General features: G+C 34.0%; 1 protein-coding gene across 1 annotated transcript; it reads right to left on the reverse strand.

Moving 5' to 3' along the window:
* Positions 1-1,876: 1,876 nt before the first annotated feature.
* On the reverse strand, positions 1,877-25,369 carry LOC131950271 (uncharacterized). The gene is made up of 10 exons (XM_059312351.1): positions 25,349-25,369; positions 25,031-25,180; positions 24,687-24,926; positions 24,049-24,170; positions 22,168-22,350; positions 20,639-20,734; positions 13,247-14,106; positions 10,619-10,743; positions 10,145-10,422; positions 1,877-2,335 (listed from the first exon to the last, which is right to left on the reverse strand). The coding sequence occupies exons 2-10, from the start codon at positions 25,161-25,163 to the stop codon at positions 2,006-2,008; spliced, it is 2,367 nt and encodes a 788-aa protein (XP_059168334.1). The 5' UTR covers positions 25,164-25,180; positions 25,349-25,369; the 3' UTR covers positions 1,877-2,005.
* Between the last annotated feature and the right edge of the window lie 406 nt (positions 25,370-25,775).

Raw genomic sequence — 25,775 nt, forward strand, 5'->3', positions numbered from 1 at the left:
CTTAGGTTTAATGTTTTGGGGAATGGGGGAGGTCTGGCCTTTGGTAAGGATAGTGAGTGTGCTGGGGGGGGGGGGGAGGGAAACAAAACGTGACATCCGAATAGATGACCCATAGTCAGAGGTCGAACTAGAGGCCTATATTAAAATGTTGATGTTTACTTATTATTACATTATATTATATTAAATATAGCATCCCGTTCCTTTCACCACAACACACTGACTATACTAATCCAAATTAAAATAAAAAAAGTTTGGTAAATTACTATTATATTATTAGTAATTGTTTTGTGCAAAAATATACTTTCTGGCAACAACCAATTGGAACCATTTGGAACCACTTTTTCTACCTATTACGATCCTTTTTTTTTAATTTGATATAGATATTCATAACTGGAAATGATAAAATAACCAAATTGGCGCAATTTTTTTATTGTAAAGAGAACAAAAATTAACAAATAAGAACAATGCGTTTTCTTCATTCCATTTTCAATGACAAAAAAAAACAATAACAATTCTAGTGTACAGTGAAAATATATTTAAGCAGAACAACGTGCTCTTAGTTTTACTTGCATCTAATAATATATAACATGTAGTAAAAACAAGCACAAACTGGTCCTACAAAAAATTTGTCTATTTATTGATAAAAAATACATTGAAATACAATTAAAATTGTCAAATAACTAGGTCTATATAAAAATAAATTAAAATCATATTAGATATGTCCACTTGTGACCAAAACAATAAGTGTAACAAAAGCCAATAAAATATTTGACAATTTAGCGTTGAATGATAATAAATATTGACAAAAAAAGTACGAAATTTTATATATGACAAATATTAACTTGAAAAGCATTAATATGGTACATCAAATGAAAGATAATTTAAGCAGAATAAAAAGTTAAAACCTCTATTCAGTAAAAAAAAAAATCTGCTGAAGAATAATTTATTCTAACTGTATACATCAAAAGCATTCGCTTTTAATATTTTTATTATCTTATTATTTTTGTTATTGATGTGTCACCATTAATGACACTGACAAAACGGTAAATTTATTTTTCAAAACATGCTTTTCAAATAAATCCAACATACATTTAACGGAGTTTAAAGAAAATATCTATATATTTTTTTTAAAATACCATATTTCGACAGATAGACAAACTTAATCCACATATAAATTTTATTCGTGTAGTTTAAAGGTTTGTTTTCTCGCCAATTTGGACGATTTATTATTTATATTAATAATGCACTCAACACTATTTGACAATCAATTTGGTTTTTACAAGCTTTTATTTAACTCACTTCCTCTGTCTGTCTGTCTGTCTAGACGGAAACGCAGGAGTGAAAATTCGGACAGTTCTACTTGACCGATACGATTCACAGTTGGCACGTGGGTCAAGACATGAAGACAATGCAATCTGAAACTAAATTTGACTTAATTGGATGCCTAATTAATTTTTTATGAATTAATTAAAATTTGGACCGAATTAGTAGGCATGTCTAGCCAACCACACCACACGCGTCATCACCTTCAATAGCTGCGCCATCACGTAATGGCTGCGTTCAAAAACCATTGCCCGCCTACTGAACGTGATGTTCAGTAGGCGCGCAATGGTTTTTAGTCATGTAACTCTATTGTAAATAAAACATGTAAAGTACTGAAAAAAAAATCATAAAAAACGTTTTAATAACAAGCTTTTATGTAATGATGCACTAAAAAGTAGAAAATAAATTATAGACTACTATTTAAATAACTATAAAGAAAAGCGTGGGTGTCTTCCTTAACATTAGTAAAGGTATCCAATAGATACTAAAGTGACCCACGCTTTTCTTTATAGTTATTTAAATAGTAGTCTATAATTTATTTTCTACTTTTTACTATTTTTAGTGCATCATTACATAAAAGCTTGTTATTAAAACGTTTTTTATGAATTTTTTTTTACAAAACTTGAGAAAACTGTTTTTGCCTTAAAAGTACATGTATGTACATTATCTAAAGTATTTACATTTAGACATCAGATGTTAATGGAAACTGCATTTTTACCCTCTGGCTAACAGTAAATACAGGAAAGGATTTGATACACAAATCTGGAAATGCTCCAGCAGAGCTGTATTCATTAGTAAGGATTAGAATTCTTTTACCACAGACTGCAATAACTAAACTGCTTTGAACAATTTTATAAGTCATAAACAAGCCTATTTGAGTTTTATCCACAGAAATAGTTACAGATAAAGGCAGGTCATTTAAAGGTATGATAGGACTTAATTTACTGTTTTGACAAACTGCTATAGTTCCATCAACACAGACAACGGCAAGAGAGTCGGCATTCATTCCCACCTGTAAAAAAAAAAGCAAATCAGGTAATTGGAAGCTGTATGTATTTGAATAATAATAATCATTAAAAACAAACACTAACTAAACTTTAGACTAACCCAGTGGTCGGCAACCTTTTTAGACGGAAGAGCCAAAAGATGCAATTTACAAAATTTACCAGTTTTTAAAGAGCCACTTACATTTTTTTTCAATATATAGGACTATATATATATATATATATATATATATATATATATATATATATATATAGCTTTAAATATAAAATAATAGTTATTCATAATTTTAAAAAAATACACGTTTCGCACAAAACATATTATAGTATTTTAAATTACTAATCATAAAATATAACTAATCATTGAATATTTACATTAGTTACATCAATGGGAGCATTGACCTTGCATGCCGGTTGAAAATTTGGTTAAATCTGGCTCATAACTTCTTGTTTCAGGAGGTTTCAAGCACGCCTCTAGATTTTTATTAGTTGTTGGCTTCTTACTTAACTTTTTATTATATTCATGTAAGACTTGTAAGAAATCTCTTGCTAGCACGAATATGTTGACCTAAAGATCGTCAGCACTCCAGATGTCAACTTCTCCACGTTACTGTACCATCCTGCAAATCTATTCCATGCGTCACGTATGAGTGTCTTAACTCGCGATATTTCTTTTACAGCTGTCCAGTTCATGATAATAGTTGCATTGGTTTCTAGATAAATTTTTTCAGATTTTTTTTTAAATCAAGTAATTTACCGCTCTCCGTGTCTTTAACAAAAAAAGTAATTTTTTTCTCGAAACATCAACCTCAAGCAAGGCACAGGCACAGGCTAAGTTTTCATTTCCTTGCAGTTTTACATTTAGCTGGTTTAGTTTCTTTGTGATATCCGCCATGAAGTTGAATGTTTCAATTCGGGATGAACAGTTTAATAGGAAGTAGGCCTACATTGAAAATAGGGAGTACCTAAATATTCTAATAGAATAACGAGTGTTTATTGTTTATGTTTATGATTATATAATTTATTACCGAGTGTTGCAACACAATATTTTTATGAGTTTTGAAAATAAAATAAAATAATTATTAATATATGTGCATGGAGCCGAAGAGCCGCATCAAGAGAGCTGTATGCGATCGCGAGCCGCAGGTTGCCGATCCCTGGACTAACCGGTATGGGCGCCCACAAAATTGAGTGTTCTCAATACACACTTAAACATACTTATTCATATTTCCTGTTATTTATTGTATGGGCTTTTTATTTTATAAATTCTTATACAATGACTTTTATCTGTTATTTTAACACAGGCTTTAAATTAACACATTTTGAATAAAATTTCAAGTAGGCTGTTTTCCGAGGTAAATTATACTTAAAAAAAACCAGTTTATTTCTTAACATTCTCATTTAAAAAAAATTTAACAATGTTAGTCATTTTCTGTTCGACTGGTAACTTGCAAGTTTCGAGCACGGATCCCAGTTTCAAACCCGTAAGACATCCTTATGTCTACAAGTCTACCCAACTTTGATTATTAATGGAGTAAAGTATAATTATAAATTATACAAAGACACTAAAATTAGTTAATATACATTTCTATAATATACATATTATATATATATATCAAATTTATAAAGAAGAAATGGACTCAGTGCCTCTGTATGTAGGCTATATTCGTGAAAGACATGCATATAATAAACAAAAAACTCCTTGATCGTCATTGTGTAATATTTTTTAAGTGTTCATTTTAGTACTAAGATCTAAATTGATGATTTTTTTAAAACTCAATATTGATTAATTTCAAACTAAATTTTCATTTTACTACTTATCATTTTGATTGACGTAATGTGCAGTAAACAAAATATAACTAAATGTGTTGCCCGTTTACATAAATTCCAATTTTGTTTGAAAAAAAGTATACAAACTACATCTCTTCGTATTAATTACTTACCAAGAACAAAAGAGAACAAATTTTTTACTTTTTCTTTTTTTAGTTGTTTTTTTTATGTTGAAAAAAAAAACAATTATCTAATTAGTATGGATTGATAAAGTGCCGTGTGGTAGGTAAAATACGGGTATTTTAAGTACTACCTTTTATTTATTTTCTAAACTGAATGTGCGGTTTGCTAATTATTATTTTTGATCAGTAAGAGTTTTGGAAGCCGTTCATAAATGTCATCTACGTTAATGTTTCCATTTGCGTTATTGTTTGCGTTTGTATGTGTGTGTGTGTTTGCTATTGTGATAAAAAATGTGATTGCGTTTGTTTTAGTGTTTGTGTCTGCGTTTGTGTTTGCTTTTGTATTTGCGTTGGTTGTGGTTACGTTTAGAGTTAGTTAGGTTTAGGGTTATGTGTTATTTTCTCAAATGTCCTTATTTGCATATAGACAATCAATTGGAAAAGTAATATGCGACCAAGTTAGGTCTCGTGCGACACCTTCCTCAAGGCACCCAAATGCGACAGAGGCGTGTACAACCTCCTGTCTGTAGGTATTCGACCGCGACTTATGAATTCCCGCATCTAGGTCGCGGCCGCCTCATTTGACACCGATCCACCCACCTGATTATAAAGAAGCACACTCTGCCCGCAGGTTCAATACTCTAACACTTTATTCCTTCATGAATAATCAGTTCAGATAATTAGGTGAATCTCAACAGACCTCCAATGTCACAGGCCCACACACTATATCACTCTGCATCTCACTCAGTGTTTCTTCCTGACTTTTTTCTACGGGGGGGGGGGCCACTTGAAATTTTCGGGGGGGGGGGGGGGCGGTAGACTTTCTTCTGGGGTGGGGGCGGACACTGTTAAAAGTATATATTTTCTATATAAATTTCATTTCGTTCGGGGGGGGGGGGGGGGCGGAAGAAACTGATTTCACTCTACTAACACTGGTCTCTGCATACAATCCATTCTCCATCTCTCGACCTTTCTGCCTTCGATGGTTCCATCTACTCTCTCGCTTCTGCATACATCTTCTGTCTCTCCCTACCGAAAAGTATCACTGCTTATATACTACAGTCACACATAGATGTACATCCGGTGTTGTCAACAATGTCAAACTATTCTATCTCGGTACCATCTATTGCATAGTCTCTATTAATAGCTCTTGTCCATTTGTCTTCAAGTTTTCAAGTCATATTCTATTTTAGTAACACCTGTTACGTCACAACAGTTTCATAATAATTATAAATAACTCAGATCAGTTCTGGCAATTATCTTGCCTTGTTGGACACTATTACGTTGTTTTTGTAACTACACTAGTTACAAATATATTTCCTAAACCCCGTCAATACCGGGTATATGCTGCTTAATAAACACAGACGTCACGGACCTTTACAGGGACGGCTAGTATATATCTTCCTAAATCTATCTATATATATAAAAATCTATCTATAAAAAGCCGTGCGGCGTCAAAACGACCAATGACAAAACGGCCCCGTCAAAACGACCCCAACATAAGAGCCCCGTCAAATTGACCCCGTCAAAAAGGCCAGCGACATATGGACCCGTCATAAAGGCTCCCGATAAATAGGCTCCCGTCATTCAGGCTCCCGACAAATAGGCTCCTGTTATATAGGCTCTCGACAAAAGGGCTCCAGTCAATAAGGCTCCTGACAAATAGGCTCCCGTCATTTTGGCTCCCGTCATTTAGTTTTTTCCACAAAACGGCCCCGTCATTTCTACTCCCGACAAATAGGCTCCCGCCATTTAGTTTCTCCCCAAAACGGCCCCTCGACAAATAGGCTAGCGTAAATTTGGCTCACGACAAAAAGGCTCCTGTCAATTTGGCTCCAGACAAAAGGACCACTGACAATACCGTTTCTGTAGAGACTAAGTCTCCCGGCAAAGCGGTCTCATTGAATATGACACCTGCCAGTGGGACCCCTTCATCAATATTCTTTAGAGTTCGCTTATCCAACACTCTTAAGTAATACAACGTATGCATCTCTTGTTCGGCAGGCCTTATTTTTATATTAGTTTATCTATTATAAATTATAGTATGTTTTAATTGAAGGGTCATCTATCTATGACTTCCATAATTGAGTCGGTTATAGGCTGTTCCAACTCAGTGTGTGGGGAGAAGGGTTCGAGCTATACCTTCCTACCTCCAGTATGTTTGTAGGTTATCAAAACAAAATGTCGTTATCCTGTAAATATCATGTATATCATCTTCGCTTTTATGCAACAGATCTTTATCAAAATTTTAGAATTGGTAGATTTTAGCTGTTAACGGCTTGATTTGTTTGTGAATTGACGTTGGTTCATGAAAAACAATTTCATTCAGGCATTAAAGAGGTTATAGTAGTAGTGGAGGTAGGACAAAATGGTTACTTTTATGCCAATAGTGGTCGTGCCATTCATTTGTCTGGAGCCAATATGTCGGGAGTCATTTTGTCGGAAGCCAATATGTCTATTTTGACTGGGTCGTTTTGTCGGGGGTCGATTTGACGGGGTCATATTAACGGGGCCGATTTATCCCGGGCCGTTTTGACAGGGCACCATAAAAAGCAATGTATGTCTGTGTATGTCTTTTATGCATTTCTACACCATTCATCCGATCGCCATGAAACTTTAGGAAGTTGTTCAGAATATACCTGGGTATGTTTCTGCGGAAAAAAATATTTCAAATTCACAGGGGTGGCGTTCCGGCAGGGCGCGATTTGTTTTTCCTCTATATACGTTATATAAAAATAAAAGTCGATTGCGGTTTGACACCGTTCATCCGATCGCCATCAAACTTGGGGAGTTGATTACAACACTCCAGTTTATTTTTCTGTAAAAAAAATATTTTTAATTTCGCAAGGGCGGTGCCTCGGAAGGATGCGATTCTTCTCTATATACGATAAATTAAAAAAAATGAAAGTCGGATGCGGTTCGACACCTTTTATCAGAGAGCAATAAAACTTTAGGATTATACTAGAATACCCGTCATCCGTTGGATAACTGTGGGTTTCGGGGGTCATCCATCAAAAAACATCACGTCTGTCACTCAGAGGCATAGCGACCCTTCCCGGCGCCCGGGGACAAACTTTTCGATTTGAACCCCCCCCCCCACCACCCCTCCCCCAAGATTTCGATTTTCAACCCCCCCCACTCAAACTTTCGATTTGAACCCCCCTCAACCTTTCAATTTATTTTTCCAAACCATTTTGGCGCCCCAACATATGCCCCCCCCCCCCGCCACCTCCCCCTCCCCCCCCCCCCGCCCCCCCCCCTCCTCGCTACGCTACTGCAGTGTCACTTATCGTCACAAAAAAACAGACCCCACATTCAAAAATATGTTTTTTATCTTTTCAAAACACCGAAAACACCGATTTCGGACTATCCCTTCATATACTGACGTCACATGTGACCTACTCAACTCTACTTCACCTGCCCAGTGTCCCGCCAAGTCTCAGACAACATGTTTTTATCGTTTAAAAAACGATTCCAATCGAGCATGTCTCTGACCACACTATCCTTTCATATGCTTAGGACAAAGAAACAGATGAACTCTACTTCACCTGCCCTGTATCCTGCCAAGTTCAGATAGGCAACTTTATCATTCATATCTAAAAAAAAAATTGAAAAAAAAATATCATTGACATATTGGTCTAGAACCTGTGCCACCCGCATGAGAGCCGCCCACACTACCAACTTAGCTATTTACTCGTGACGTCACAAATGAATTTTTATACTATACTTTGAGTCTCCTTATGCAACTTGATTTACGCGCATAGATCTAGATCTAAGTCTAGTAGTAGTAACTTTCAAATTAAATTTTATCTTAAATTAGCCAAAGAAAGATTTATATAAAATAATTAAGGCCTGAAATAGATTCTAGATGTATTAAGGCCTGAAACAGATTCTAGATGTAGAATTTACATTAAGTCTAGATCTAGAATTTACATTGAGTCTAGTGACCTAGATCTAGGCTAGATCTAGATCTAGGCTAGATTCATAACTTTCCTTCGACAGCTGATCTTTAGATCTAGAGAAATTTTTTGTAAAACTAAATGAAAAAAGACAGTTGAAAATTGATATAAGTGTTGGAACGTAATAAATACAGCAAACGGACGTATTGTTAAAGTTATGACCGACAGAAAATTAGATTTAGAACGCGTTAAACTTTTGAACACAATTTTCTTCGATAGACGCCGCCATTTTATTGTACTAAAGAGTTAACAAAAAACTGTGACGTCACGGTCCCGCCGAGTGTAGTGGTCGTTCTAAACTTTTTAAAAAAATAGGGTTACTCTACGTATGAATAAATCAATAAATTAATTAACGTCTTTAAATAAATGTGTGATTAACAGTCTGTCTTAAAACAAATTTTTTTCTCTACCTACATACTATTTTACAGCTCTCCGCGATGAGTGCAACCATGCGCAATAGTCAATCAGCCAAACAAACAAACAAACAAAAAAAAAACAAATAAATATTCAAACATGTAAACAAACTTGACTTTTAGTAGTATATAGATTTCGCACTGGCCGCCCCCATCAGGATGCGATTTGGCGCGCTGGTCTTTCCCGTTAGCGCTATGGTGACTACGTTTGTTCTAAACAGTGTGATAGAATATGGATAAGATTATGCGTCACAGCCGCTCACTAAATTGAATCCGGCGTGTCAGCCGGCGCCATGGTAGGGTGTGATTTGACTGCGAACAAATATTTCAGTTTCGGCCCGCAAAGACTCACATGGGCCGCTGAGGGACAAATAATACATTTTTTTAAAATAATCATATAAATTATATAGATTATTAACTGGGTTGTTTCCTTTTGTCCGTAGAAAAATCCAACTAGTTTCGTCACTTTGCGAATGATGCAATTAGCATCTATTTTTAGACCATCCAAGCAGAAATTGAGATCGAGCATCTATTAATAGTAACAAATTACATCAGTCAAACTGATGTTTTACACCTCAAATGTTTTTTTGTACGTGTTAAAGAAAAAACCCTGTTCATTTGTTAACTTAAGCGAATGACGCAATCTGCATCACTGTTTCAGGATGCTATGTGGCGCTCTGGGTTACCCTGTGAGCAATATGGCGCCTATGTTAGCTTTAAGGAGCCAGGGGCCGTACGCGGCCCCCTCTTCGGTAATGTAATCGGGGGACTCCCGAGAGCGGCCCTCTACGTCCCTGATACACACACACACACACACACATATATATATATATATATATATATATATATATATATATATATATATATATATATATATATATATATATATATATATATATATATATATATATATATATATATATATATATATATATATATATATATATATATAAAGCTACACATGTTAAAAAAGAAAATAACTTTGAGATGCAAACATTTTCTTTGAAGCAAGGTTATGGTACAAGTTAAATTCGTGCTTCGATGTTCCATAGTAGTATACTTTACATCCGTCAAGATAATAAGTTTTGAGTTAAATTTTATATGAGTGTTTTTAATGTATAATTTAGGATGAAAGTAAATAGTTAACTGCTCGAAAATAAAAATTCATTTTAGTCCTCCTATTTTATCTAAGGTGAATGTTAAGGTGAAAAATGGATTTCATTTTTAATAACATTCACATAAATAATGAATGATACAGTCATGTCCAGCCAGTACTGAGCTTCAAAACTAAGTAAAGGAAAGTAGTACGCATAATCTGGATAATTTTGATATTTTTTATACAATCCTTGCATTATTTTATGGTCTTCAATTTAAATTTAATACATATAGATGTACATCCAATTAAGTATTAGAAATTTATCCTCAATATTAATCTGGCCCCTTAAATGAACAAACTTTGAAACTCTTGTGAGTTGTAGAAGAATAAATTACGATACCTGTTCCTTTGAAACAAGTGGTTTAGTAGAAACTCCCACACCAAACAAATATCCAGACTTTATATCTCCTATATGGCTTGAGTTTTTAATGATATTTACAGTCCACTGAGCAGAGTTTTCAATAGGATCTGCTGTAAATGTTGTTGAATTGAATCCCCAGGTGATTAATATTCTACTTAGCACTCTTGGAATACTACTTGCTTGGTTCATGTTTGGTGGAGATACAACTGAGCGCACTGCTGGGATTATTTTGGGACTGTCTAATGGAGAAGTGTCTACTAGTAAAAAAAAGAAAAAAATATTGCAAATACATTATTCGAGTATATAAATAGAGGTGCAACAAAAAAGTTGTTTAGATATTTCACAATTCATAACAAGTGAGCTTTACAAAAAATTTTAGGAAGTGTAAATTTAAATCAAATAAATTAAACGTAAAATATTAACTGTAGTGTTTAAATATAAACATTCACCAACCAGCAAGGGAGGAGATAAGCTTTAAAGATGTTGAATGAAAATCAGATATAGATTCTTTTATATTTGTTGCATATTCTTTCATCATCTTTGCGTCATCGACATCAAAAGAGTGGTGGTATTCAATTCTGAGAAAATAACACAATCTGCCTTAAATTGTGATAATGTAAATAGTAGTAAATAAGATAGGTAGTGATTTGGAGCAATATCTAAACATAAATGTGTTATATATCTTTAATATAACGCTGCTGGTAGTGGTCGTTCCGTCGTCGCTATAGATTTTGGAACCATATAAGTAAACATCGCACCATGCAGTGCTTTTACATTTCATCGCATTCGCATTGTTTTATTATAAGTAATAAAGAGGGTTTGTTTATATAACGACTTAAATTTATTTTATAGTTGCCACACTTTTTATTCTTTCGCATAACGTGAAGAAAATATTAAATACACGCACATTGCTAGAACATCTTAAACGGATCAATGTCAAATATAATTTTCGTTTAGATTACTAGAAAACGTGGATACATTTTAATAACAGTAGGGTCGAAAAAACTAATTAATTAAAATCCTTAATACCAGGGGAAGTAATTTAGAAATAAATTCAACTCACGCTAATTAAAATAAACCGGGAGTGATCTCCCCTAAACTTTCTCGAATATTCTAATATAAAACTACGAGGGATGGCAACTCAGAACATAGACACTATTTGTAATCCATTTTTAATTACTTTAACTTTTTATAATAGAATGGAATCTCGTAAAAAAAAAGAATTGCACACCAAGTGAACGCCTAATAAAATGTGCATAATAGTGCGCAATATTATGAGTACTTTATAAATCTACATGCGTTTTTTTGAGAAATCGGAAATAGCGTAAATTACTACTTCCGGTCAACGGAAATTACTCAAAATTTGACAGAAGGTAGAGAATTAGATATTTTACTTACATGTGAAATTTAATTTATCTATCTGAAATAGTATTCAAATTATAGGCTTTTTAAAAATTCAAAGTAGGAAAAGCACCACTTCCGGTTATCAGAAATCGCTCAAAAGTTGATCAGGATCTACGATTTTGATAAAATACTTATATATGAAATTTCATCAACCTAGCTCTAACGGTACTCAAGTTATCGTGTTTACACACAGATTGCTTTTCTGACTTTTTTGATAAAATTAAAAAGGTAAGTAAAAAAAACCACAAATTTTGTACATTTTTTAAACATCGCCAAAAATGTCTGACGAAAGAGCATACTTGATACGTGTATCAAAATGTAGGGGGAGAACGCTTCTTTGAATTTAAGTAACATGTATGCCTATAACAAGTACGTTTGAAACTCACGTTTGATCAGAAGGGTGGAGGGGCTCACAATCTTTCAAAAATGCGTCTTTTTAAAAAAAATTACAAAAAATAAATTATGACACCCACAGTGGATCTGGGTACATAGAAATAAAGAATAACCATAGTTCTTAACAGGTAAACAGTCTTTGTGTCTGTGACTAAGTTATATGCGGCCCAATTGTGGAACAATGCGAGGGTCACATAAAGAAAAAAAATTGTTGAAATAATTATTAGTCTCTAGAACCAGTAGTACATATAAAAGTAAGAACATTTATTTAGAATGCCCAGTCGATATATCTTTATGTTATAAATATGTATTTATACTTAGCTGGTTCTACAATTATTGCGATATGGTAGGGCTACACCAAAATACACTTGCTTATTAAATACAACTACGTAGGCCAGTGCCGAAACTGGAACAAAGGGCCACCCCGCGAAATTTTTTTTAGGTCCCCCCCCTTTATATAGGTCTATATATATATATATATATATATATATATATATATATATATATATATATATATATATATATATATATATATATATAAACAGAAAATACGAACATAGGATACTCATTTCTGGCCTGATCGGGTTTTGGAAAAAAAAATTTTTTGTTTTTTTTAAGGAACTTAAAAGGGACCACAAAGCGCCGATGTGCTTCTATCCATCAGTATCGAAGTTGGGATGGTCTCAACTACTTTTGCCTCTCGCGTAATAGACTTTTTTTTTAAATTTTTTGCAGACAACAGTGTTTGATTGTAGGTGAAAGAGGACTCGTCTTTTACAATGGTTTAAAAACAAAGGAAAAAATATATAAGAACGTGGGATTGTGTATATAGAATAAAGATAATCCAACCCCAGCTAGAGTTTTTTTTTACAAAACAACCATCAAGTTAAAAATGCAAGAAAATTTTAAAAAATTTACTATGAAATTTTTTTATTATGGTCGGCTGTAGGCCCCTAAATAGCGTGCCCCCCCCCCTCCTCCCGCATTGCGGGATCTGGCGGCACTGTAGTTCCGCCCCTGACCTATCGCACTGTTTAATAAAACGAACGTATGCGCAATAGCGCTCACGGAAAAGCTCGGGCGACGCCCGTGCGAAATATAATTTTTTTTCCGCAGAAACCTCCCCAGGAGCTCAACTTCCCTAAGTTTCATGGCGATCGGATGAAAGGTGTGGTAATGCATAAAAGACAAACAAACACAAATACATTCAGTTTTATATAAATAGATTCTGGCAAGAGCCCCCTGCAGAGTCAGAGTAATAAATAGATAAGTATATAAACTTACAATTTTGATAAAGCAGCTACTTGTTCCACAACAGGTGTTATTTCATCAGCCCTAAGTAATATGTCTTTATTCTTTTCATTTTGTATTTCTTTAGTAGCATTTAATTCTTGCAAACTTTGCTTTGCTTCAGCTAAATTGTTTATTTTTGTAGTTTCTCTTGATAACTTCCTCTCCGAATTTTTAAAGTCAGCAACACATTTTTTTGTAACCAACAAAAGGTTGGTTTTATCATCTTTGCCAAATAATACATTTTCATACTCAACTTTCTCAGTTTCCATTGATCCTGAAGAATGTTGATCCTTTATTATTCCCTCAGAAACTAGCTTCTTTTCTAATTGACACCCATAACCTGAATAACCAGATGCAAATGATGCTCTTTGTTTTAGGTCAACTTGTTTAAACAAATCTATCTGTACCATTGCTTTCATTTTATTCTTTTCATTAAGCTCTGTTGACAGTTGTGAACGTGTGTTTTTTGAGTTAATAGCAGATTGTATTATATTGGGCTGCTCAAAAAATACAGCTGAATTTGAAGAATCTTCTTTTGTAGAAATGTTGGTGTTAAGTCCTGTTCTAGTGGTGGATAATGGGATATGGTCAGAAAATGAGAATGTAAAGTTGTCTTTATTTATTTTTTCTTGAAATATAATATTTTCACAAAGTTCATCCAAGTCTTGACATTGCGTTAAAACAGTTTTTATATCTTGTTTACTTGTGTTAAAGCGCAGTAAATGATGACTTGTATTTTCTATGATAGACTTAATTGTCTTATCCTTAGCTACACTGAGTATGGCTTCTATATCAGATAAAAAGCAATTGTATTGACTAGAAACACAATCTCTGGCAGATTCTTCAAGGGCCTGTGGAAATACAAATGCTTTATGTATGTGTGTGTGTGTGTGGAAGAAGGTAGACAGACAGACAGACAGTCAGACAGATAGATAGCTATACAAATATATAAATAGATACAAGGTAACTGTCGCTCATTGCTTCTATCTCCGAACATAGGAAATTCAAGATAGTTGTCATAATAATATTCAGTGTCATTTGTATTGAAACTTTTAAATCTGGTTCTACTCGCCAAAAAAGGACACTATTTTTTACAAGTGTCTTATTTGTGTATAACTAAATGTATTTTTCTACTCAAAACACTTAAAGATTACCATAATACAGCACTATGCCCCAACAGAACATGCAAAAGACGAAGACAAAGACACGTTCTACTACACTCTACAAGACCAAATCGACAGGACCCCACAACATGACATTCTAATAGTCATGGGAGACATCAATGCGAAGATAGATAAATATAAGGTAGATATATAAACGAACCAGCATCAAATCGATCACATTGCTATTAATAAACAGTGGAGGAGATCCATGAGGGATGTAAAGGCAATAAGAGGTGCTGACGCAGTTAGCGACCATAAACTAGTTTTAAGCAAGCTACAACTCAAGCTTAGGAGAGTTGACAGGAAAGTTAACCGCCACCTATTTGACTAAGGTAAACTAATAGATCCAACAATGCAGACAAACTTCGCCCTTGAAACTAAAAAATAGATTAAGTCTACTCGAGGACTTATTAGAAGAGGACACCAATACACAATGCAAGAAGATCCTGGATGTATACACGGAAACAAGCCAAATGTATACTAGGACATAAGAAGAAACAAAGGAAGGAGTGGATCTCAAATGATACTTGCAATCTCATTGAAAAGAGAAGCCAAATTAAAAACAATATCTGGAACCATAGAAAGCAGGGCACTGAACGATGAAGAATATAGAAGACTACCTAAAGAGGTAAAAAGGAATACTAGGAAGGATAAGAGAGACTATGTAAACAACATGGCCACAGAAACACCGGCTGCAGCTGAAAGGGGAAACTAGCTGAACTGTCTACACAAGATCATCAAGACTCTTACAGGCGGAATAGCAAAAAGATCATCTACTATCAAGGACAAAAATGGGAGAATTCTCACAACAGAGAAAAAGCAACTGAAAAGATGGGCAGAATACTTTGAAGAGACCCTGAACAGACCAGACCCAGAAGAAACTGCTAACTTCACTGACATAAACCTACACTTTGAAATGTCTAGAGGGCCCATCTCAGAACAAGATATAAGCTATTCCAAAAAACAAACAGCAATAAGGCTCCAGGTTAGGACAGAATCACTGCGGTGATGCTAAAGGCAGACACAAAAAATAGGTGCAAAAATCTATCAGGAATCTTCAATAGAGTATGAAATGAAGAAAAAAATTTCATAAAAACATTTTAATATCAAGCTTTTATGTAATGATGCACTAAAAATGAGAAAATAAATTATGAACTACTATTTAAATAACTATGAAGAAAAGCGTGGGTCACTTTAGTATCTAATGGATACCTTTACTAACATTTAGGAAGAGACCCACGCTTTTCTTTATAGTTATTTAAATAGTAGTCCATAATTTATTTTCTCCTTTTTAGTGCATTATTACATAAAAGCTTGTTATTAAAACGTTTTTTATGAATTTTTTTTAGTACTTTACATGTTTTATTGACAATAGAGTTACATGACTAAAAACCATTGCGCACCTATTGAACGTGATGACGCCCTATTTAACGTGATGCCGCGTGTCAAATCGCGCGGAATAGTTTGATGAGAAAGTCTGCTAATTTGGACAAAATTTTAATTAATTCATAAAAAATAAATCCGGCAACCAACTAAGTCAAATTTAATGTCATGTTGCATTGTCTTTATGTCTTGACCCACGTACCAACGACGAACCGTATCTGTCAGTTATAAGTGCCTGCAATTTCGCTCGGGCGTTTCGATCTAGACAGACTGACGACAGACTGACGAGGAAGTGAGTTAAATAAAAGCTTGTAATAAAAGCTTGTAAAAAGTGCCAGACTCATAGAAACGGGGAATCATTATCAAATTACCCAAAAAGGCCGACCTTAATGTTTGTGAGAACTGGAAAGACATTAACCTTCTGTCAGTGCCAGGAAAAATCTTCTGCAGATTTATTACAAAGAATTACAAAGAATGAGGAAAGGAATCGATGGAATCTTTTGTGAAGAGCAAGCTGGCTTCAAGGCCACCAGGTCATGTAATGACCAAATATTTGTCTTGCGCACTATAGTGGAACAGCCCCTGGAATGGAACTCGTTTCTCTACATCAACTACATATATTTTGAAAAGGCATTTGATAGTATAGACCATCCATCACTATGGAAGATACTAGAGCTATATGGCTTTCAAGGAAAAGTCACAAACATTCTCAAGGAGATGTGCTCTGACAACCAAATTGAATGCTGTGTGAGACATGAATATCAGCAAAGTGAATATTTCAAGGTAAAAACTGAAGTTAGGCAGGGCTGTGTCATCTTTTTGGTGGTAATAGACTGGATTATGAGAAGAGCCACTGAGGATAAGCCAAGAGGAATTGTTTGGGAACTTACCAACCACTTGGAAGACTGGCTGTACTCTCACATGCCCAAAAAGATATCCGAGAATAAACCACAAAAATAAAGCAAATTGCTAAAAGCTTTGGGCTAAAGATAACTCCGGGAAAACCAGGCTGATGAAGGTAAAAACTAAAAGTGCTCTCAAGACCTTTGCTAATGGAGCAGAGTTAGAAGAGGTCGAAGACTTTAAGTACTTCAGCAGCTAGATCTCAGCAAATGGCAGTATCGAGAAAGAAATAGCAACCACAATAGCAATGGCAGCAGAGAACCAAAATAAGTATTTACAAGTCTAATGTACGTTCTGCACTCATCTATGCCGCAGAGTCATGGAAAATAAACAAGAAAGCAGAGAGCCGCCTCTGAGGCTTTGAAAGAAGATCTCTCCAACATATCCTCAGGATAAAGTGGGACGACAAAGTTCCAAACAAGGAAATACGACAAAGGACAGGCTTAAACGACATTGTTTCAGAAATACGAATGATGAGATGGAAATGGCTGGGTCATGTCCTTTGCATGAACAGAAGCAGACCTCCGAACATAGCTCTAAAATGGACTCCACCTGGAAAACGAAAGAGAGGTAGACCACTCGGAACATTGAGGAGAGAGATGGAAGACGTGCAGGCTACTGGCAAGACCTGGCACGAATTAAAGTGTTTCGCCCAAGACAGAGTGGAATGGCCAAAGATTTGTTGTTGCCCTCTACTCCACAGGGAGTGACAAGGATTATGTAAGTAAGTAAATGTATTTTTAGACTAGTGGCCTCGTTTTCTAGAAATAAATTATTTAAATGCAAACAATATCGTTACTGTATCTCTTTTGGTCATGAATCTAACAACACAGGATTGTTAATGCAGTGATGAAATCCTCTTAATATTTTGTGTCAGTTCTTCTGTGACCGCAGTAACCTGCAGGACAGGTAAGCAAGTCATATTAAAAAAATTGGCTTATTTTTTAATCAAAATATAAATATTTTAAATAGATCTTAGTTTAAAATGCTATAGCTTCTGTTATAAAAATGTCTGAGAAAAAGTATTACCTTAATAGTTTTTCTTTTCAGGTCTAAATAGTTGTTCAGTATTATATATTTTTAGAAAATTATTTAGTTTCGCCTTTTTAGTGCATTATTAAATTAAAGCTTGTTATTAAAACATTTTAATGCATTTTTAGTTGTTGTAGTTATATTTTTAGTTTCTTATATTAATGGGATACTGTCAAAATTACTTGGTATTAATCGTATCACATGAATAACATGTTATTGAAACAACATGGAATACAGTATTAAGAAGCAAATTTAAATGATTATTAATATACAACCATGCTGGTCGTCTAAGAGTCTTATATTGTCCTGCATGGTTGTTGATATGGTTGTGTCTTTGCATATCTATCTATATACTACTACCAGGGGCTTAGTGAGGGGGAGCGGGGGTGCGGACCGCACCGGGTGACACCATTTAGGAGGTGACACCAAGGCAAAAAATGGCAAAATAGTCTTTTAAGAGGTGCAAATAGAAAGTTTGAGGGGGGGGGGGGGGGTTGCAAATCGAAAGTTAGTCCCCGGGAAGGGTCGTTACGCCTCTGGGGGTGACACCATTAAGTGCCGCACCGGGTGACACTCGACCTCGCAACGCCACTGACTACTACAGCGAGAAGTTTGTATGTCTTTTGTTTGTTTGTCTGTTCAGTTAGATGGGGGCATCTGCATTATGTGTAGAACTGTAAATTTCGTATTTATGTATAGAATAATGTTATTTTTTCCAAACAGTTAAGCACAATTTACTTAAGTCATTTGTAGAAACACACCGTTAATAGACTAGAAAAGCTGGTTCCAAATAATTCCATTTTTTTTGCCAGAAAGCACATTTTTCAACCAAAATTGAATATTTTATAACATTTGTGTAATAAGTACAAAATGACTTCCGGTTTTATGATGGTTAGAAATAGTAAAAGAAATAATTACTAGTAATATAAGTTATTTTGCTCACACTTTTATGTTTAATTTGGATTAGTAGAAGTTTGTTCTTGGTTGGACAAAGGCTATGGAAGCAAATCCAAAAAGAAAAGCAGGCTGAAATCGGAGTCAATGGCCTCAATGGCGCATAACCGGTTGACACGTAACGCTTAATTGTGTAGGAGGCGTGGTCGAGTCGGCAAAAAGCTCATGGTTGATAAATTCGAACAAAGTCTCGAGTTCAAACCCACTGGCAGATAAATCTCGATACCCTTGAACACTAATAATTAAGAACGAAGAAGAAGAAGAAGGATTAGTAGAGTCAGGGTGTTGTGGTGATTGGGGATGTTGTATTATTTATTATAAATACAATACTACACTATTCACCACAGATCACTATTGTCACACTATTGTGTATTTTTATTATAGAAAACAAGTGTTCATACTTTTATTGTTTTACTCTCCCTGACCATTCCGGTTGACTTCAAGGATAGGTTGAGGACAGTTTTTGAAAATATTTAATTTATTAAAAAAATCTAAACGGCTTTTCAACAGTTTATATTCAATACAAAAATGTAAAAAGAGTCTAATGGATGGTTAGATCTACCAAACAGCTTTGACTTTTATACAAATGTAACTATAATTTTAGGTAAAACCTTAGTTTAGCGTCGGAAATTATCGGGTAATGTTTGTTGAGTTTCGGTAACTAGAGTTACGGTAAACCATGGTTTATTTGACCATTGAAATATAAATCAATTGAAAGTCGATTGTAGTAAATTAATGTTTTAATTTTTTAAGTTTAATCGACAAAAGGAAACAAGAATAAATATAATAGTAGATTTAAATAAGAATAGAATAAAATCTCTTAGACAAATTAATTGCACACCAAGTGAACGCCAAATAAAAAAGCGCATAATAGTGCGCAATATTATTAGTACTTTTAATAATTTACATTAGTTTTTTGAGAAATCGGAAGTAGCGTAAATTACTACTTCCGGTCAACGGAAATTACTCAAAATTTAACAAAAGGTAGAGAATTAGATCTTTTACTTACATGTGAAATTTAATTTATCTATCTGAAATAGTACTCAAGTTATAGGCTTTTGAAAAATTCAAAGTAGGAAAAGTACCACTTCCGGTTATCGGAAATCGCTCAAAAGTTGATACGGATCTACGATTTTGATAAAATACTTATATATGAAATTTCATCAACCTAGCTGTAACGGTACTCAAGTTATCGTGTTTACACACGGACAGACAGACAGACACACAGACAGACACACAGACACACGGACAAGATTGCAAAATTATGTTTTTCCGTATCAGTGAGGTGTAAAACGTCGAGATTTGTAAAAATCTCGATTTTTTTTTTTTTTGCACGATTACAAGACTTTCTCTATACTTCGTATATACGAGAAAGTAAAAATGATTACAAAAATAAATCTATCCAAATTTTAAACATTCTGTATAAAAATAAAAGATGACGCCAAATAAAGTATGGTTTACAATACTTCCGGTGAATTCCGGAAGTGTGTGACAGACTTTGGCATTGTTTTACTGTTTTTTACTGCTATACGATTCCGGAATAATAACCGACGCTAAACAAAGGTTTTACCTAATTTTATCGCTGCCATATTTTAAGAATATTTTTTCAAAAATTTAATATGATTACAAAGAATTTTCATGCCTAATAATTTATTAGGCTAATATATTAAATATAACGTTCAGAACAAGTATTTATTTTTAGAAAAAAATTTAAAACTTTCACAGACTTAGTGACGTCAGTTGATTTATTTAGATCTCCTTATTTTCACAACAAACATGGTGGCTTCCATGGAAAGCCATTGTTGCCCATTCAAAAGTTTAACCCATTATAAAGCTAACTGCACATTGCGAAATCACAACACACGTGATTGGTTTTAATTCAATAAAGAGTTAAAGAGAGAGAGAGAGGTCTAGAGTTGACTATGCTTAACAAGTTTTCGAAAGTTACCTTTAAGGATTGTATATTAGCAGTAACTGCACCTTCTCTATCAGAAAAAGAAGTTAGAATTTTTAATAAATCATCCTTAGATTTTGTAACCGTTTCCTGAAAAAAAAAAAAAAAAAGTTTTTTTGGGAGACCCTACTAATCTAGATCTAGATCTAAAGGAAAAATGTTTTTAGTATGTCTGAATAATAAGTATAAAAGAAAATAAGTGGATTAGTGAAGATATATTGGATTTGTTCAAAAAAATATACTTCTTGCACAACTTAAACTGTTTGATAGTCATGTCTTAACTTAAATAAATAAAGCTTTATACATTGAGACTTTGAGACACTATTGGAGTTGGAGAAAAGTAGAAAAGCAATAAGTTGACCAGAGGTCAGAACTTTATGGTTAAGAGATGTTTAGAATATCAGGGTTAATTAAAGTCATAAATGTTGGGCGTAACTGAGATAAATGTTGTTTTAAAAAAGAAAGCCATAAAAATAATTGCAGAAAGAATTCATTGTGAATCATGAAAGACAGAAATGACAAAGAAATGAAAGATTATGATTACAAATAGATTCAAGTTTATAAAGTCTTTTTAGGATAATTTTGACATAGATTATTTTATTCCAGAATGGTCTTCCTAGCCTATCAATATTACTGGAATAAGACTAGTGTTCAACAAAAGACAATTGGCAGAGCATAATCTTGGCATTCATTCACTAGAAAATAATTTTAACAAAGTAAAAAAGGTTTTCCTTTTAGTCAACTGGGCTTAGAGAAATCAAGTCAACAAGTGAAGCTAGGAGATGTGTTAAAATAATGTTTCATGTCAGTAAACAAAAATACAAAATATTTCAGCTTCAAGTATAAAAACTATAACTTTATTTCCTCCAATTGCCAAAATGCACAAGAGCACTTATGGATACCCAACCTGGAAGGTCTTGATTTTGCTGATGATCTCTGCCTCCTGCCCTACAGCCTGCTCAAACCAAACCAAAATGACTATTGGAAGACACCTCCAAAGAAGAATTCCATATGCATTTATGGAATTCCTTAGTCCTGTCTTTTAGAGCAAGATTAGATTAACGCTACTGTTAAGGCAGTACTGATATATGACTCAGGTACTTGGAGGGTTACAGAATCGAATCTCAACCAAAAAAATGCCTGCAATGTAACAAGAAAATAACATGGCCGAAAGAACCTCCCGTGCAAGGCTGCACTCCATTGAAAAGGACATTAAAACCTGCAAGTGAGAATGGAATGGGTATACAGAGAGGACAGAAGAAAATATTGCCAAGGGCACTAGACTGTAACTGGCAGGGAGAAAGGAAAATGGGCAGAAGGTTTATAGACAGTGAAACAAAGACTACAGGTCTTGCAGGATCCCAGCTGAAGAGAGCAGTCTAGAATCAAATGCATTGAAAAAAATGTAGGACCAACCCTTTGCTCCACAGAAGCCTCATAGGATTTAAGAAGAATACTGACTCTACTAAGCCTAGTGCTTAAATTCTTACAATAATTCTTATTCTAAGCACACTGTTACTGACCTTAAGTTGTTTCCTGGCAGTTTCAAGATCAAATATCAAATGGTTTCCATGCTGTCCTCTGCCCTGGCAGACACACAGGTGACAAGCAACAACTTTACATGTATTGCAAAATATGCTGATTTTTTCAGTAGTATGGTCAGGGCAGTCCAATGTACTTTCTGCTTTCAAATCAGCTCTCTTAATCTATACATTTTAAAATATTAAAATAAACAATTGATTAACATCGTAACCTGAAGAAATAAGAATTCAACATGATCATATTTTGTCACTTTATATATATATATAATAAAACATAACTGAGTAATGTGTGCACCTATAAGGTTTAAATAAGGTTTACAGTTGTTTTAATATAAAAATAAATAAGGGATTGAGCATGTATTCTGACCACATGATTATCTATATATTTATATATAAAGCAATGTATGTGTGTCTGTCTGTCTGTCATTTCTGCATTACTACACGTTTCATCCGATCACCATGAAACTTTGGGAAGTTGTTAAGAGTACTCCTGAGGAAGTTTCTGTGGGGAAAAAATTGAAATTGCAGGGATGGCGCCCCAGCAGGGTGCAATTTGGCGCCCAGGGCTATCCCATGAGATCAATGTTGTCAATGGTACTTAAGTTTGTTTTAAACAGTGCAATCAACTATGGATACTATGGGGCATTATAGTCATTCACTAAACTGAAACGGGCACCCTGGTAGGATGCGATTTGGCGTAAAGGGCTATCCCTTGAGCACTATGGCGCATAAGTTCATTTTAAAAAGTGTGATAGAATATGGATAAGAAGTAGTATTATATTCGTTCACTAAATTGAATAAATCCCGTCCGCCCAAGCCCCAACAGGGTACAATTTTCTTCTAACCCCCGCCGCAATGTGCTAGGATGGGCAAGCTAGGATATAAATATAAAGGGTTGTGCAAAGATGTCAAACTAATTGATTTAAGGGGTAAGCGCCAGTAAAAAAAAAAAAACTTTTTTAGTACTCATTAGAAAACAATTATTTCCTTACAGTGATCTCTCCTAAACTTTATCGAATATTCTTATATAACACTTCGGGGATGGCAACTCAAGATATAGACACGAATTTTAGTCAGTTTTTACATACTTAAACTTTTTAAAAATAGAATAGAATCTCGAAGAAAAAAGAATAGCGCACCTAGTGAACACCAAACTTTTTGTGTATAATAGTGCGTAATATTATTAGTAGGCCTCTTATAAATTCACATGCATTTTTTCAGAAATCGGAAATAGCGTAAATTACTACTTCGGTCAATAGAAATTACTCAAAATTTGTCAGAAGGCAGAAAAGTAGATCTAGATCTTTTACTTGTATGTGAAATTTCATTCGTCTATCTGAAACAGTACTCAAGTTATAGGCTTTTGAAAAATTGAAAGCAGAACAAGTTCCACTTCCGGAAATCACTGAAAAGTTGATACAGAACTACACATTTGATATTATACTTATACATGAAATTTCATCAACCTAGCTGTAACGGTACTCAAGTTATCGTGTTTACAGACACACACACAGACATACGGACAGGATTGCAAAACTATGTTGTTTTTTTTTTTTGCACAATTACAAACTTTCTCTATAGGCTACTTTGTATACGAGAAAGTAAAAAGGGCTCGTATAGTAAAAAGCTTGGTGCCATTAAAATGTAGATTTTCCCCAAAATTAAGTGTTTTTAACAGACAGAAATTTTGAAAATTCAAATTATGAAAAGGAATAGACTCTATGTGGATGTACCTTAAAAAGGCTGTAAAGAAATAATTGTTTTCTAACGAGTATTAAAAAAGTTTTTCTTTAACTGGCGCCTACCCCCTTAAATAATAAAAAAGTTAATTGGATTATACTAAATGTATGCTAGATGTATAACCTTGTGATTGGTAAGAGAACCACGTCTAGGATGAAAAGTGTTTAAACACAACTGACAATACAATACTTCACACTGCTGGCAGAACCATTCAGCTGGTTTTTGGTTAGAGTCATCACACAGTCCTGAATACAAACAGTATAATTTAACCAATTTGTAAAGGGTAACATGCATTGACAGAAAAAGAAACTTTGTTCTTGTTATATCCTTAAAGGTTTTTTTTATTTTGCTTTGTTAATATTAAGTTTTAAATAATTATGATTGCTTAGCTTTTTTAAAAATGCTGATCAATTGTAAATTTTCTTGTATTGAAATGCACAGGAAATAGCTTTAAGTGCAAACATTGAAAATAAACTTTAGCTGGAGGCCAAATATGTCTCAAATGTTGACTAAATATTATTTCTTTTACTCTCCTGGATTGAATCCATTTTCGCTAGTTTTAATTTACAGTGTAAACTGGATTTGAAATTTTTATGAAGGTTAAAAGTGTCACAGTAAACACCACCTAAATGAATTTATAGTTTTTTAAATTTTAGTTAGGACTAATGCTTAAGACATAAGTATATGTGATAGAACCAAAAAAGTAATGGCAAGAAACAAATTTTAAATTATGTAAATTATAATATATAATTTTAACGAACCACACAAAAACTTTGAAACTTCATCTTTAAAAGATTCCTGGTCTTTCATTGATGAAAGCGATAGATTTTTCGATAAATCATCATTGTTTGAACTGTCCAGTTTAACAGCTCTACTCAGTCTGTTGCTCAGAATCTCTTGATAACGAAAGACAATGTTTTCTAAAGCCAAATTTTTGGGAAATCTTTCAAGATTCTCTAATGATACATTATGGTTATCTCTACATGATGGACACTCTAAATCTGAAACAAGAAAAAAGTAATGTATTGAAATAATCTTTTCAAATGGCAAGCATATAATTTGAGCAGATTTAACAGATACTTTTAAAAATCAAACGCAAGATTACCTTGTTTTCCTATTTTAGTTCGGCATTTCATTATATCCATGAGGCAGGCTTTGCAAACACTGTGAGAGCAAGGCAGCATTAAGGGGTCTGCAAACAATTCAAGGCATACTGGGCAGGTCAAGTCATCTTCCATTTCTGCATATGTAAAATCTGAATGAAATGTAGGCTATTATTTATTTATTATGCAGTTGAGCTTCAAAATTAAATGTGTTATATGTTTTAATAAAAATTAACCTAAAATTTTTCAATAATTAATACTAATGGGTTTTAAAATAAATATTCAATAGAAAATTTTTTTGGGCTATTTGTGGTACCCACCAAATTTTTCATAAATATATTTGAAATCTTCTACACCAGTGAAAGATTGAACTTGCTTATTACAGTGCTTCTTTCAGGTCTCTCTGGGTATTGTTTCGAGAGCAGGTTCACCACACTCACTCCCCCCACCCCCATGCTCAACCCTTGGGAAAAATGCATGAAAGAAACCTCCTTTATCACTCTATTTATGCTTATAAGGGGCTATAAAAATGAATGTATGTTTTATTTGTTTTGGCGTCTCGGACAGTTGTTGAGTACACTCAAGCCAAGGTTTTTGTCAAATTTTTAAATTTAAATATCGACACTTTACAGGCATTTGCCCGGGAACCACAAAAATGAAATATCTAAAGGGATGTAACATAGCTTAGATTATTTATAGAAAAATTAATTTAGTTATTCCTCTTTGTTTATGTTGTTTTTGTGCTAT

This window comes from Physella acuta, unplaced genomic scaffold, assembly GCF_028476545.2.
Source record: "Physella acuta isolate Inbredline_101_S28 unplaced genomic scaffold, ASM2847654v3 ptg000749l, whole genome shotgun sequence".
In the NCBI taxonomy this organism is placed as follows: Eukaryota; Metazoa; Mollusca; class Gastropoda; family Physidae; genus Physella; species Physella acuta.

What these genes read in the sequence shown, in the direction of transcription:
- LOC131950271 (XM_059312351.1), bottom strand. Translation starts at nt 25,163, where the DNA reads ATGGAAGATGACTTGACCTGCCCAGTATGCCTTGAATTGTTTGCAGAC. An exon ending in CTGCCAGGAAACAACTTAAG is followed by an intron (nt 20,735 to 22,167) that starts GTCAGTAACAGT and finishes TTTTTTTTTCAG; the next exon opens with GAAACGGTTACAAAATCTAA. An exon ending in GCTTATCTCCTCCCTTGCTG is followed by an intron (nt 10,423 to 10,618) that starts GTTGGTGAATGT and finishes TTTTTTTACTAG; the next exon opens with TAGACACTTCTCCATTAGAC.